Source organism: Vicia villosa, linkage group LG1 (genome assembly GCF_029867415.1).
Source record: "Vicia villosa cultivar HV-30 ecotype Madison, WI linkage group LG1, Vvil1.0, whole genome shotgun sequence".
In the NCBI taxonomy this organism is placed as follows: Eukaryota; Viridiplantae; Streptophyta; class Magnoliopsida; order Fabales; family Fabaceae; genus Vicia; species Vicia villosa.
The window spans coordinates 159,803,453-159,816,813 of NC_081180.1; the positions used below are offsets into that span (position 1 = coordinate 159,803,453).

Consider the following 13,361-nt stretch of genomic DNA (forward strand, 5'->3'; position numbering starts at 1 on the left):
TACCAGGCACTAGCCAATGGACAAATACACTTACTAAACCTCTAGCCTCTACTAGATTTCTTACTCTAAGACAAACTACTAAATTTCTTACTCTAAGACACAGACATAGGGTTGCTCACTCCACCTAAGTTTATGGGGGTATTAGAGAAAACTGTAGGTTAGTTAAAATAGCAATATGCCTAATCTCAAGACTGACATCTATCAGCTAGAGTGCGACAAAAACCGACTATAGCAGGCCAACCTTTTGCCATGTATAAAAGCAAACAGTTGCTATCTTTATAACTAATTAATTCATAAATCAAAGTTAATTGTAACAGAAAAAATGGAAAGAGTATCACTTCCATTTCATAAGAAAATTAAATGAAAAACAACACCACAAAGAGCTTTCTCATAGCGCCTAATCCAATTAAAACTAAAAGCAAACGAAACAATAAAACAATGTGACATGTGAATTTAAATTTTGAAAAGGGCGATTAAAATTGATTTGTCAAAATAGTAACAAGTTCATTAACCAACAACTTAGTAGTAACAATCACGGTCCTGTCTAGCCAAACTCAATGAGACATTAAAATTAAAGACTGGATGAAGAAAAGAATGTGGTGGTAGCGATTGCAGACATAAAAAGACAGATTGTAGCTTTTCAAAAGAAAAAGGGTTAACTTTTCAAACTAGTGAAAAGATGGTTAATTGTTCAAAATAATAGTTGTTATTTTCTACCAATGTAAATCATTGTTACACATATATTCAATTAAATCCTTAAACCATATTACAAAATATTGGCATGACCAGGGAAGGTAACCGACAAGGTACTGATGAATTTTTTTTCCATCGAATAAAAATTTGAGCTTAAAATCTTATGTAAACCACTCAAACCTTAGCATACAAACTCATTGACTTACCTAACAACCAGGTGGTTCTATTAAATAGCAAATCACTGTATTCATATGGTTTGCTTCATTTTATCCTTGCTTAAATTTACATATATTTAATATTTAAGCATACTAACTTGGGTTTGTAGAGAGAGCATTAAAAGCTTCATAAGCCCTTGCAAAATCTTTTTGATACAACTAAACAGTGCATAACAAATCTAGAACTGGTAACATTGTGTGTTAATAATGCTCTCATCTTATGTTTATGTCCTCCATTTTGTGTTTTCTTGTTCATATTCAAGTATTTGCTACAGAAAGGAAAGTTGACATGTAAATCAATATTCATCTTTAATCATCGATTAACCTAGATGAGTCATTTAAAGAACTAAACTCAAACAGCTTGTGAATAGAAAAATCATTTAATTCAATCCATCATACAGATTATAAGCGAAAAATAATGCATTTTGAGAAGTATGAAGAAATAACATATGGCATAATTAGTGTAGCCTAGATTGAACAAAACTAAATATACCGATAATATATCCAAGTATTTGATCAGATTATCAATTTAAGCCAAGAAACATCAAATCAAATGTATAAAGTTTGGTTCATAGTACCACTAAGATTCTGAAATATGATATATTGGAGCACCAAGTAGGCCAAGGATGTTCTTTGTTTTTTAGCAAAGATTATGCATATAGTCAGGTTCCTGAAAAAAGAAGAAAGAAAAAACAGATACAGATACAGATACAGCAATAAATAGATATATGATTAATTTCCCAACATTGGAAGAATCTACCATTCACACCCAATAAGTAGCAACTGTAAAATAAGAAAAGAACAATACAAGCACCGATGAAAGTCATTGACCAAATTAACTTCTTAGGTCAAATGAGTTGCTAGAGCTGCCCCTAAGAACCACAGCAAGCAGATTTTTGTGTGGCTTGAGCAGACCCAGCTCCTTGGTCTGGTTGGTTAATCTTGAGTGTTTGGGGCTGCAAAGAACCAAACAAAAAATTAGTGCGAAGATGACGAGGCAATTATATCTGGTATGCATCAAGGAATAGTCTTGTATTAACTTCAAATAAATAAATAAATAAATAAAATGAAACAAATATAAACTGTGGCAATTTGCAAGATAATTGATCAATGCATCATAACTAGAGAAAGGTCAAAATATAAACCTCAGTCTTTGAGTCAGTTTCTGCAAGTCTTTGTTTGATGTCCCGGGCTATTGAAAAGAATACCTCATCCACATTCATATTAGTTTTTGCACTCTGCATAAGCAAAACCTTGGCATTAAAATCAGCACAGCAATTTCAGAATACTTTTCAAACAAGAGTAATAAGTGCCGCTTACAGTTTCGAAAAACTTGATACCGTATTCATCTGCCAGAGCTTGACCCTTCGAAGTTGGAACAGCCTAAGGAGAATAATTTCCAGCATCAAGTGTAGCATAGTAATCACAGGAGATACGTGTACATGCATAACCAAAAGGATGGACAAAGAGTGAGTGTGTGGGGCAAACCCTTTTGCTTTCATCCATGTCGGCCTTGTTCCCAACTAATATCTTGTTGACATTGTCAGAAGCATGCTGCTCAATGTTGCGAATCCAATTCTTGATGTCTGGATATGAAATGAAACATATCTAGCAGTCAGTTGCATCTTAATACACAACAAAGCACTGGAATATCCCCAAAATAAAAGTTGAGAAGTAGAATTTACTAACAAATATACTTGTTCCACTAATGAATACGGGTTTAAGGAAACACACATCATAGGAGATTAAGAAATGTGGAGGAAATAATAAAAGAGGCATTGCATAAATTAAAACCAAGAGGAAGGAGAACTTACTGTTAAAAGATGACTCATCAGTGACATCATACACAAGCAAAATGCCCATTGCTCCACGGTAATAAGCTGCACAATAGAAAAAGATTAAACACATTGTCAGACTAGAAATTGTGTTTGAAATAGTGATGGTTGTCAGTCAATATCATAAGACCATGTGCAATGGGTGTGTTTAGTTGAACTCAACATGCAAAATCTCTTCCAATGGGTGTTTAGAGTAGTGTTGAGTGTGAGGTGGAAGAGAGAGGTGTTGAGAAAACTCAACACAATTGAGTCTGACGCAGGGGGGCATGTGGCTGTTTGTGATTGGCTAGCCAGATTTTTATCCATTTAATACTTTGAACTCAATTATTTCGTTGCAAATTATTTTTTATTTTTTTTTTACCAAAATTCATGATTTTTTTTTTCTATAAATAGAGACTTGGTTCATTTGATTTGGACACAGAAAAAAAAACCAAGATTTTCACTATCTTAATCTTATTATTATCTTTCTATTAGTGTTTATTTTGAAGTTAAGTGTCTTTTTTTAAAATGAATTTTGTTTTTAAATTTTGTTATTTTAATCTTAAATAAATTTTGTTTTTATTACAAAAAATTAAAAAATAAATTGTTTAAGTATTTATTATTTTAATTTAATTTTAATCGATAATTGTAATTTTATGTAATCATAAAAATAAAAATAAATTTTAAATAAGAATATGAAAATAAAAAGTGGTGGGGTAGGGTGTTAAGTGAAAAACCATTGGAGAAGGTAAAAGTTGAATGAGTGTTGAGTTATTAGGTGGAAGAGAGAGAAAATGATGTGGAGTGTTGGGAGTTGAAAAAGTGGGTGTTGAGTGAAACCATTGTAAATGGTCTAATATGTACTGATATTGACAAACAGCACAACATCTTACAATACATAATCACATTAGAATATAGACTTATATTAAATATAAACAAGTATGTTGTATCCCGGTATCATATGTGTTGTTGGTCTCTAGTCATGTCACAATGTTCGTAACGTGTTTGGTGTCTATGTTGGAGTATGTGCTTCTTAGGTCTAAACTTATATTAAATAGGAGTAGTGGAACTTTGTGACATTTTGACAATAGTTAGGGAAAATGGGTAAGAGAAAGACATATCTCTATGCTTTTTTGTAATGAACAATGCGACAAGAATTTTTTTGTAAGAGTGGAGTAAGAAGGAGATTGAGGAATCGACCTCCACTCCTAACATAAAACTAACAATACTACATTTGTTGTATAAGAAAAATAAATAAGTATTTTTTGAGTTGTGATCATCATATGCAAATAATAGTTATATATTAATGAAAAAACATCAATGTTTCTTTACAAACATTATTGCATTTATTTGTGAAAAATAATAAAGTATGTAGAATTTTATAAATTTGTGAACAAATTTAGGCCATATCATATCTTCAGTTTCCAAGAATTTCCCATATCCTTGTCGTATTGTACTCATGTTGTACCAAGTCTATAGGCTTCATATAGTAGAACTAAACCCCAATCACATGTAAGGCTATAATCAGCGGGCACAATACTGGAGATCCAACTACTTCACAGGTCTGATAATATCCAGAACTTTATGATAAAGTCTAAACCAATCTAATGAAGATATCCACCCAAACAATCTAGTAATAAATGTCTCAAACAGTCAGCAAGCTTAGAAGGTCTGCTAATAGACAGCCAGTCATATCAAGTACCTTATACATTTGATCTGGCAAATGGGAGTTTAAGTCTAAATCAAAACAGGATGGTTTTCGATAAAACGGTTTGCCTCAATCAATAAATAATATTGATATATACGACTAGTTAATATTTTTAGTGGTTTCTATCCAATCCACAAGAACAGAGCATCAATAAATAACTAGCAATCGAATAATATTATGACAAGCATACATTGCATAAGTATTTGTAAGTTGAAAATAAAGGACCACAATTGAGCTCTCACTAATTATTTGCTACATTGGCAGGGAAAGAGAACAAAACAAATTGATTTCAATAGCTAAAACTAACCAGTTGTAATGGTTCGAAACCGCTCTTGACCAGCTGTGTCCCATATTTGCAATTTGATTCGCTTACCATCAAGCTCTATTGTCCTTATTTTGAAATCAATGCTGGCGAGAAAATAAAACATTCCAGTAAGTACATGGCCATCTCCTCGCAAAAGAGACTGAAGAAGAACAAAGAAAACATAAAATAAGTGGACTCATACAAAAACAACATACCCGATGGTTGTGATAAAACTTGTTGTAAAAGAACCATCTGAGAAACGCAATAGGAGACAACTTTTACCCACACCTGCCAATGTGAAAACAGAATGTTATGTAATACAAACGAAACCTAATAAGATGCATTATTATTATTACCATAAAGTGAGAAAGGGAGGAGATATGATGTGTTTGTATTAGATTATTTGAACTTATCTACTGCCATAAGCACTTATGAGAGTTTCTGGAAGAGCTGAAAACAGATTGTTACATGTCCATAAGTTATTTTTAGCTTATTTACATAAGCTCTCCACTCCAGGATAATCATAAGACAGGAGCATATAGCTTAAATGAAAACCATTTGACTTTTTGTTTTAATAAATAAACAGCTCATAAACAAGCACGTCTGACTAAGCAATTCATCCAAAGAGGGCCAAAAGTCTACAAGATCATCACTTTTTGATCAATCAGTGATTCTCAAACACACAAATGAGTTGGATGTTCCAGAGTAGTCATTCTCGGATAGCAGATAGAGCGGTTGACCACAAGAGTGGAAAGGCGGGAGAGCGTATAGCAGGATGATGATCGTTCTATTTGAACATTTTTTAGACAAATTACATATGATAATTATAAACATATATTTAATGTAAAATTAAACAAACAACTCAACTCATAAAATATTCGTAAATCAAAGCACACACTACTCTTAAGTGCTTAAACGACTATTAAGGAAGATTAAGGTTGACTCTCATATCAAATTTGATTGAAAAACCCAAATTATCCTTAAAACAAGAAAAAAATTAGGGGGGAAAAGGATAGTGGGTCAGGAACCGCTCTGCTCCTCTATTACCCTATAGCAGCCGCTATAGTGTTCTGCACTGCTAAGACTCTTCCCATAGTGGTCATCCTTGGCTCCGGGATGTTCAAATTAAAAAGGTACTTAGATATTAACATAAACTAAACCAAATAAGTGTGCCATTCCAGTATTATTTGATAGCTACCCATTCGCAAAAACATGTTAACAGGCTCTACTAATACCCTAACCTTTTTTACTTTTCAATTTCATTTAACAAAAACCAGGTACTACCTCATTCATTACGGTAAAACTTCTATGAATGTACAGCTAAATAATTTACCATCGAAAATCCAAACCTAATAAGCTCTGAAGCGGTTAAACACAAATCATGTAAACCTAATAAGTTCAAAAATCACAGAACTGATCAAATCAAAGCAAATCCGAGAAACTACTAAATATATAAACACTGAAAGAGAAAATAATTAGAATAATTGCAGAAAATGAAAAACGAAAAGTACCGCTATCACCGATGAGAAGAAGCTTTATGAGATAATCGTAATCGGATCGAGCTCTTGCAGGAGGAGCAGCCATCGCGAAAATTGAAAAACCTGATCTGATCCACGATGGTTGCTGTGCTCGAGAGGGGTGAGAAATTGATTCAGATAAAATATGAGAAAAAATAGTAAAAAAATTTAAATATTGTGATTTTAATGGAAAGAAAAAGTGGAGAGTGGAGTGTGATGAGTTATTAAGTGAACGAAAATGGAAAATGGAAGATGCGGGAGAGAAGAAGGTCGAGATCTGAAAAGGAAATGGAGATCGGAGAGGTTTGTGGTCGGGCGTTGAAATGTGTTTTTTCTTTAAATGAAAAAGGATTTCTAAACTCAATTATGTTTAACACTTTCTTTTTTAATTTGGAATTGTCTTAAATTTGTAGGGCAAGATATTTATTTACAACTTTGAAATATTGAAACAAATAAAATATCTTAATTTTGAATTGTTTTAAGTAGTTTAATATTTCTGTTAATTTATATTTAATTTAATTTTAATTTATTTTGTGAAATTTACTAATAAACTAATTATTAAGTATATCATTTCCTAATAAATTGTATTATTTAATATATATACTTTTTCTTTAAATCAATTCAGTTTGTAGATGTGTAGGGACATCAAATGTAAGGGTGTGAGTTCGAATCCGCGACATCCCATTTATTCACATTTAAAAAGCTGGAACTTCAGCTACTAGGTTACTTGCCAAAAAAATCTAAGCAGCCCATAAGATTGGGACAAACAGTTCAATCTTTTCAAGGTGTTTGTTGCGTTACTTCACATGTGTTCTCTCTCTCACACATCATCACACGTGAGCATGCATCTCTTTCCCTCAGAGCCATTGGATTTTCATCCAACAGTCACTCATGTTCCACGTTGAATAACCTGAAGATATGTACAACGATATTTCATACATAAGTGTGACCCTGAGTCACGCATAGGTTTGATTCAACTCACACCTACAAAGTTTTACCTTATTTTATTAATGGCTTGAGCGTGAGGGTGTTAATAATTTTGGAAGGTACCCTCTCTGTCCACTAGAGATCCATCTCAATCGCACTAGAAACCTTCTACGATGATTTCCATCACATATACCAGTCATTTTTCGCTCCAATTTAGGACAGGATCAGATAACCATCTTAGTCGCATTGAAAACCTTATAGGATGTTCTTCATCACTAAACTAGTCATTCACTGCTCCAGTTTAGGATAGGACTAGCAAACCTTTTCAACTGCATTGGAAATCTTCTATGGTAGGCTTCATCGTCGAACCGGTCATTCTCTGCTCCAATTCAGGACAGTGGCGTCTCTCTGTGAATCAATTTTCGTTTATTCTCTCTAATCTTTCAATCTCGCATTTGTAACTAATTTTTATTGTATCTACGATATCTAATTCAAATTCAACTTGTGGTCACCAATCATAAATCTAGATCCTTTAAGATAATGTTATGTTAGCTCTTGACAATTTTCCTAAGTAAGATCCATATGCTTCAACAACGAATCATTAGCCATTATTCATTGCTCCAAGATAATCTTCCTCCTCCATAGCATGTTTAGGCTTCCTTATCGCATTTTTAAGTTCCTTAACAATATTCTCATATTCTCCCACTGCATTTATAGGTTCCTCCTCTGCATATTTTGGTTCCTCTACTAGTTCACTTTTTCAATACTCTTAAGCCATGTTCGACGCTTCATGCACAAATGATCTTATGTTGAACATCTTTAATCTATTGCAACAGTAAAACACAAGGCTCATCCGCATATAAGAAATACACGAAAAGATTCACGTTGAGATCACGATTGGTCCAAAGTATTACGGTGAATACATTCACTGGCACCAATTAGTGACCATTAACTGTGAAAATGAGGTAATTGTCCTCTCTATGAAAATCCTTATTTGCCACATGACTTTGATGATAGAGGTTATAGTCATATGCCAACCGTTGGTCGTCGTCCAAGAAGGCCTCTTTCTCGTGGAAACCGCAAATAAGGTACGAGATGAATTATCCTTAACAATTTGTCACTTGTCATTGACAAAACCCGTTCACAAAGAGAGTCATTAAATGAAACATTCACATGTCTTTAGAAAAGCCCTACAAAATGGAGATGTATGAATGCACTGGGGACCCTGATGGACATGTCGAGCATGTGGACATCGTTTTAGACAACCATCAATCCAAGGGCATAGTAAAGTGCAAGATTTTAGTTCTCACATTTAAGGGATTTGCCATTACTTGTTCAAAGTTATGTAGGACAATTGTATCAACCATTGGAAATCATTTTGCATAGAGTTCACATCTCTTTTCACCTGCAAAAGTGTCAATTTAAGACAATGGTCATGTTCAATTCCATTATAAACAAGAAGAATAAGACCTTGAGGTAATAAAGTTATGAGGTTTCGTAGAGAAGTTGTAGAAGTGGAAGGGGCAAATGAAAACTTTAAGTTTTGGATGTTAGAGAAAGGATTGAGATCAGACAATCATAAAAGTTAGGTTTGGAAGAGCCGCAGAGCATGAGCGAAACAAGAGAAGAGGTAAAAAAGAGAGAAACAAAAAAGGAATGAATAAACATAAACATGAAAAAAGCAACCAAAACCATTATCACCAGTTTCCTCTTCACATCTCTAACCACCATAATACTTCTAACATAAATTATTACAGCATGACCGAATTACCAAAAAAAATAAACAAAGATGTGAATTAGGAGGAATTGGTTGGCGAAATATGAACCAAAAGTGATTAGAGATGAATAACAAAGTTTTTAGTTAGTCAGATAGAAAAATAGTTAAAATTTAGTTAAATATTATTACTTGTTTCATATAAGTGTATGTTGGAGCATAACATATCATAGTTATGGTTTTGTCTAAGATCAACTATAAATTAATCATAATAAATATAATATATTACCTAATATAAACTCATTTAAATTTTTTGGTTCACTATGCTATGCTTCCACCCTACATGATCACAAAACCGAAATTGACCCAAAGGCCAAAAAATGCTTGTTTTTAGGATACACATCTGGCATGAAATGCAATGCTCTCGTTGACTTGCATATCATAAGCACACTTCCATATCAAGAAACCTCACCATCTACAACCACGTGATGGGACTACTTCCCTTGCAAACCTCCATATTCCAATATTCCTAATCAATTTAGAACTCTTGGCCCTAGCAGAAATGATTCCAAACACTCAATTAATCCACCATTTCTTACCTCTAACAGCATAAATGAACATCCTTCCATATCTACCATAGTTCCTTAATGAGTAAGGCATACATCATCATATCTGCAAGACTGTATTTGTACAACCATAAATGATTCTCACTAATCATTCAAAGGTAATCCTTATCATATGTCTCAATTTATATCTTTTTCAAATTTGTCTAATTCATATGCACGATAATCTCTCTCATTATCTTCATAAAATGAATCAAAGTTTTATGTTGAGACTAGTAAGTTTGAATGTTGAAACAAATACATGTAACTTGAACTAAATCCACTTGAGAAATATGGAACATAGAAGATTGTGGATTTACCTTCAAATGTTAAGTGAATTGGTTGGATGTGGATATACAAAATCAAAGATTTTGCTAATGGTTCCATTGAAAGGTTCATATCTAGACTAGTTACAAAAATTTATAACAAAATTGAAGGTCTTGATTATTCTAACACCTATTCTCCAATTTCTAAATTCATTACTGTCAGAACCATCATTTCTTTAGGTTCTCTCAATCATTGGACACTAAATCAACTAGTTGTAAATAATGCATTTTTTCACGGTGAGCTTCAAGGAGACTTCTTTAAGATTTTTTCACGTGATGTTTCCACATCTAAGCCAAATCAAGTATGTAAGCTTGTTAAGTCTTAATATTTACTTAAGCAAGTTAGGAGTATATCACATGAAATACTTACCAATTTCCTCTTTCAACACCAGTATAAACAAGTTGATTATAACCATTCATTCTTGAGAAAAAATAATTATATTTTTTCACAATCCTTCTAGTTTATGTAAATGATGTCATAATTACTTGGAATAAGGTTTATGAATTTGAGTACATCAAGTTACCACTACACGACTCCTTAAAAATAAAGGATTTAGGTCAAAAGAAGTATTTTTGTTGGTTGAATTTATACATTCAAATAGTGGAATCACTTAGTGCCAAAAGAAATATCGCCTTTTTAAATTGATGATTTAGGTTTGATCAAATAAAAACTTGTCTCAACACCTTTTGATCCCTCTTTAAATTTGCACCAAAGTATTCCCTATCTAGATACTCCTTCTTACAAAAGGTTAGTTAGAAGATTGTTATACTTAAATACAGCAAGACATGTCATCACTTTCTGCAAGCAACAACTCATCCAACTCTTGTAATACCTACCTCATAAATGTGTTGTTATCATTAAAAGGGGAAGAACATGGATATATGTGCTTGCGAGTATTGTCAAGATGATCCAGGGTGTAAAATTTTGTTGATAGAAAAGATGAAATCAACTGATTATTTGTTTGATTTTGGTGATGATAACACGTCATATCAAACAATATCCAGCAAAGTCCTTATCTGTTAAAGATAGCTCAAGCGGTAAAAAATGTTCAATATGTTTTATCAAGCTATACTCCTAAGTTAAGCTATCATTTTGAATATGTTCTTGAAGATCAAGTCATATATTTTAAGTTACCAATGTTTTTGTCAAACGAATTCAAATAAAGACTTATGTTTCATGGTTCGACAATGGTTTGACCTCTAAAATCTCAGATGATGGTAATCAACATGAAGATATCTCAAGATTCATCAAGATATAATATTCAAGGTTCGTGTGTGATGCTAAACTCAAATATAACGATGTTGAGAATTGAAGCTTATGAGTTGTGAAAGACAGAAAGCGTGAAAGCTTATATGGTCGTGTATGTGTGAGTGACCAGTGTCTTGTAAAGGAACAATGGTACTTCTGGAAATATTATGGCAAGAGAAAACACACTAATTATTTTTGAGAAAACTCTCTTTATTTTGTGAAAACCACCTATAAATGTTTTTAAGGCCTAACTAAATGATTAGGGGATTGTCTAATCAATTGAGTTACTTTTTACATCTGAATAATCGATCAACTCTAGTAATCTAATAGATTATCTTTAATTTGTTGAGTCTAAAATCTAATGGGAAATTCTATTGATGGTTTGTAACAACTAGATATCAAAATCTTCCTTTTGTGGCTTGAACAATCAATTATTAGGGGTAAATAATCGATTATGGCATTCATTTTGCCCATTGATTGTTTCCAAATTTAAATCACATTTTGGCCTATAAATAGAGAGCTTCTATATCATTTTATTTCACTCTGAAAATGATTTTTGACCTTACTTTCTTACTTTCTCGTATTTTTTATATAAATCTATCATTTTCTCACTTATATTTTTTCATTAGTGCTTCGAGAATAATCTTGTGTCTAAGTGAGGATCATTGCTCTAGGTGATAACTTAATTGTAATTTACCAAGAGTGTATTATCTATTAAGTAAAATATTTTTCTATAAGAAGTTATTTTGTTGCAAGTTAAACAAGTAAAAGCTCTTGTTTGGTTTATGGGATCGTCTTAGGAAGTATATATTTGGCTCGTAAATTTTTCCAGGAAGAAAAACTATCTTTTAGTTCGTGAAGACTACCCATTGAAATCTCCACAACGGTTACTGAGCTCAACCATGTGTAAAAGCTTTGTCAGTTAGATATTAGCTTGTGTAAAATCTCATCTTCGTTCTTGAGTTTAGCCTAATGTAAAAGCTTAGTTGGTTCAAGATTATCCCATGTAAAATCTCGACTCAGTTTAAGGTTAACCCGTGTAAAACCCTAGTTTGGTTTGGAGGATGGCCAACTTAAAAATCCATGTCGTTTATGAGGATAGCTGACTAAAACTCTATCTCGAACCCGTGTAAGACCTTGTGTATGAATTAACATGTACAACACTATAATGGAAAACTTCAATGCTTCCACAAAAGTTTTGAAATACATCAAAGAAATTCCAAGTCAAGGTATCGTGTTCCTTAAGGACTTAACCATTCAATTAAATGGATTTTCTAATTTTGACTAGGCATGATGCTTGGAGGATAATGTTTCTTCTTAAACGAAATTTCAAGTAAGATCTATTTCAAGATAGTGTTTCTTCTTAGGCAAGTCATTGATTTCATGGAGGATAAAGAAACAAATCACAATCTCAAGGTTTTAAAATAAATAATGTTAATACAATTAGGTATCTTTCGATTTATAATTTAACCTTAGTAAGAACAACGCAAAGTCTAATCAAAATGTTAGGTAGCAATGCTTTTAAACCATTAATCCATGTGATTAGACTAACGTTACCGTACACACATTCTTTAAGGGTTCTTCGCCTACATTTCTCTCCTAGCACTTATTTATGGCCATGTGCTTTCCTGTTTCATGCATTTTTCGTGAGAGAAACTCCAATTCTCACTTTGATACGGAACCATCTCGAAATTCACATAGGTGAAGTTCATATTGTATCCTTTTCCATGAGATGTTTATCCTCGGTATTGAACTTCATTAAGAGTTTGAAAAAACTCAACCCTCAATTTAAAATAGTCAAAATTATTACCAAATGTCCGACAAACATCCAAATCAACAACTTGTTACTACCCATTGAATCTTGAGATTAATGTTCTGTTAACGTAAGATTGGGTTTCCGCCGTTGTTGGAACTCTTATTCAAGGAGTTTCAACCCCATACCTATCGAGGTAGTCTTTATTAAATATTTGGCAAGTGGTTTGGTAAATGGATCAGCCAAATTATAGCTCGACCGTATATATATATGAATAAAATGATTACATCTTTAATCAATTTTCTCATAAAAGAATGTCTAAGTCTTATGTGTATAGACTTTCCGTCATACACTTTATTGTATGATCTAGCTAAATTGTCTTGAGTATTGCAATGTATCAACACCTTTGAAACATTGTCTTTACCCAATGGAACTTCCAACAGAAAGTCCCTTAACCATTCAGCTTCTTGACTGGTGGAAGTAAGAGCCACGAACTCCAATTCCATGGTTGAAAGAGTAATACTAGTTTGTTTCTCGCT

General features: G+C 32.8%; 1 protein-coding gene across 1 annotated transcript; it reads right to left on the bottom strand.

Annotated features, from left to right (window-relative positions):
- Positions 1-1,462: 1,462 nt before the first annotated feature.
- Positions 1,463-6,623, bottom strand: LOC131644535 (ras-related protein RABE1a-like). Its single transcript, XM_058915060.1, has 8 exons — positions 6,246-6,623; positions 4,950-5,022; positions 4,738-4,838; positions 2,723-2,788; positions 2,397-2,494; positions 2,229-2,291; positions 2,054-2,146; positions 1,463-1,864 (listed from the first exon to the last, which is right to left on the bottom strand). The coding sequence occupies exons 1-8, from the start codon at positions 6,316-6,318 to the stop codon at positions 1,781-1,783; spliced, it is 651 nt and encodes a 216-aa protein (XP_058771043.1). The 5' UTR covers positions 6,319-6,623; the 3' UTR covers positions 1,463-1,780.
- Positions 6,624-13,361: the final 6,738 nt, after the last annotated feature.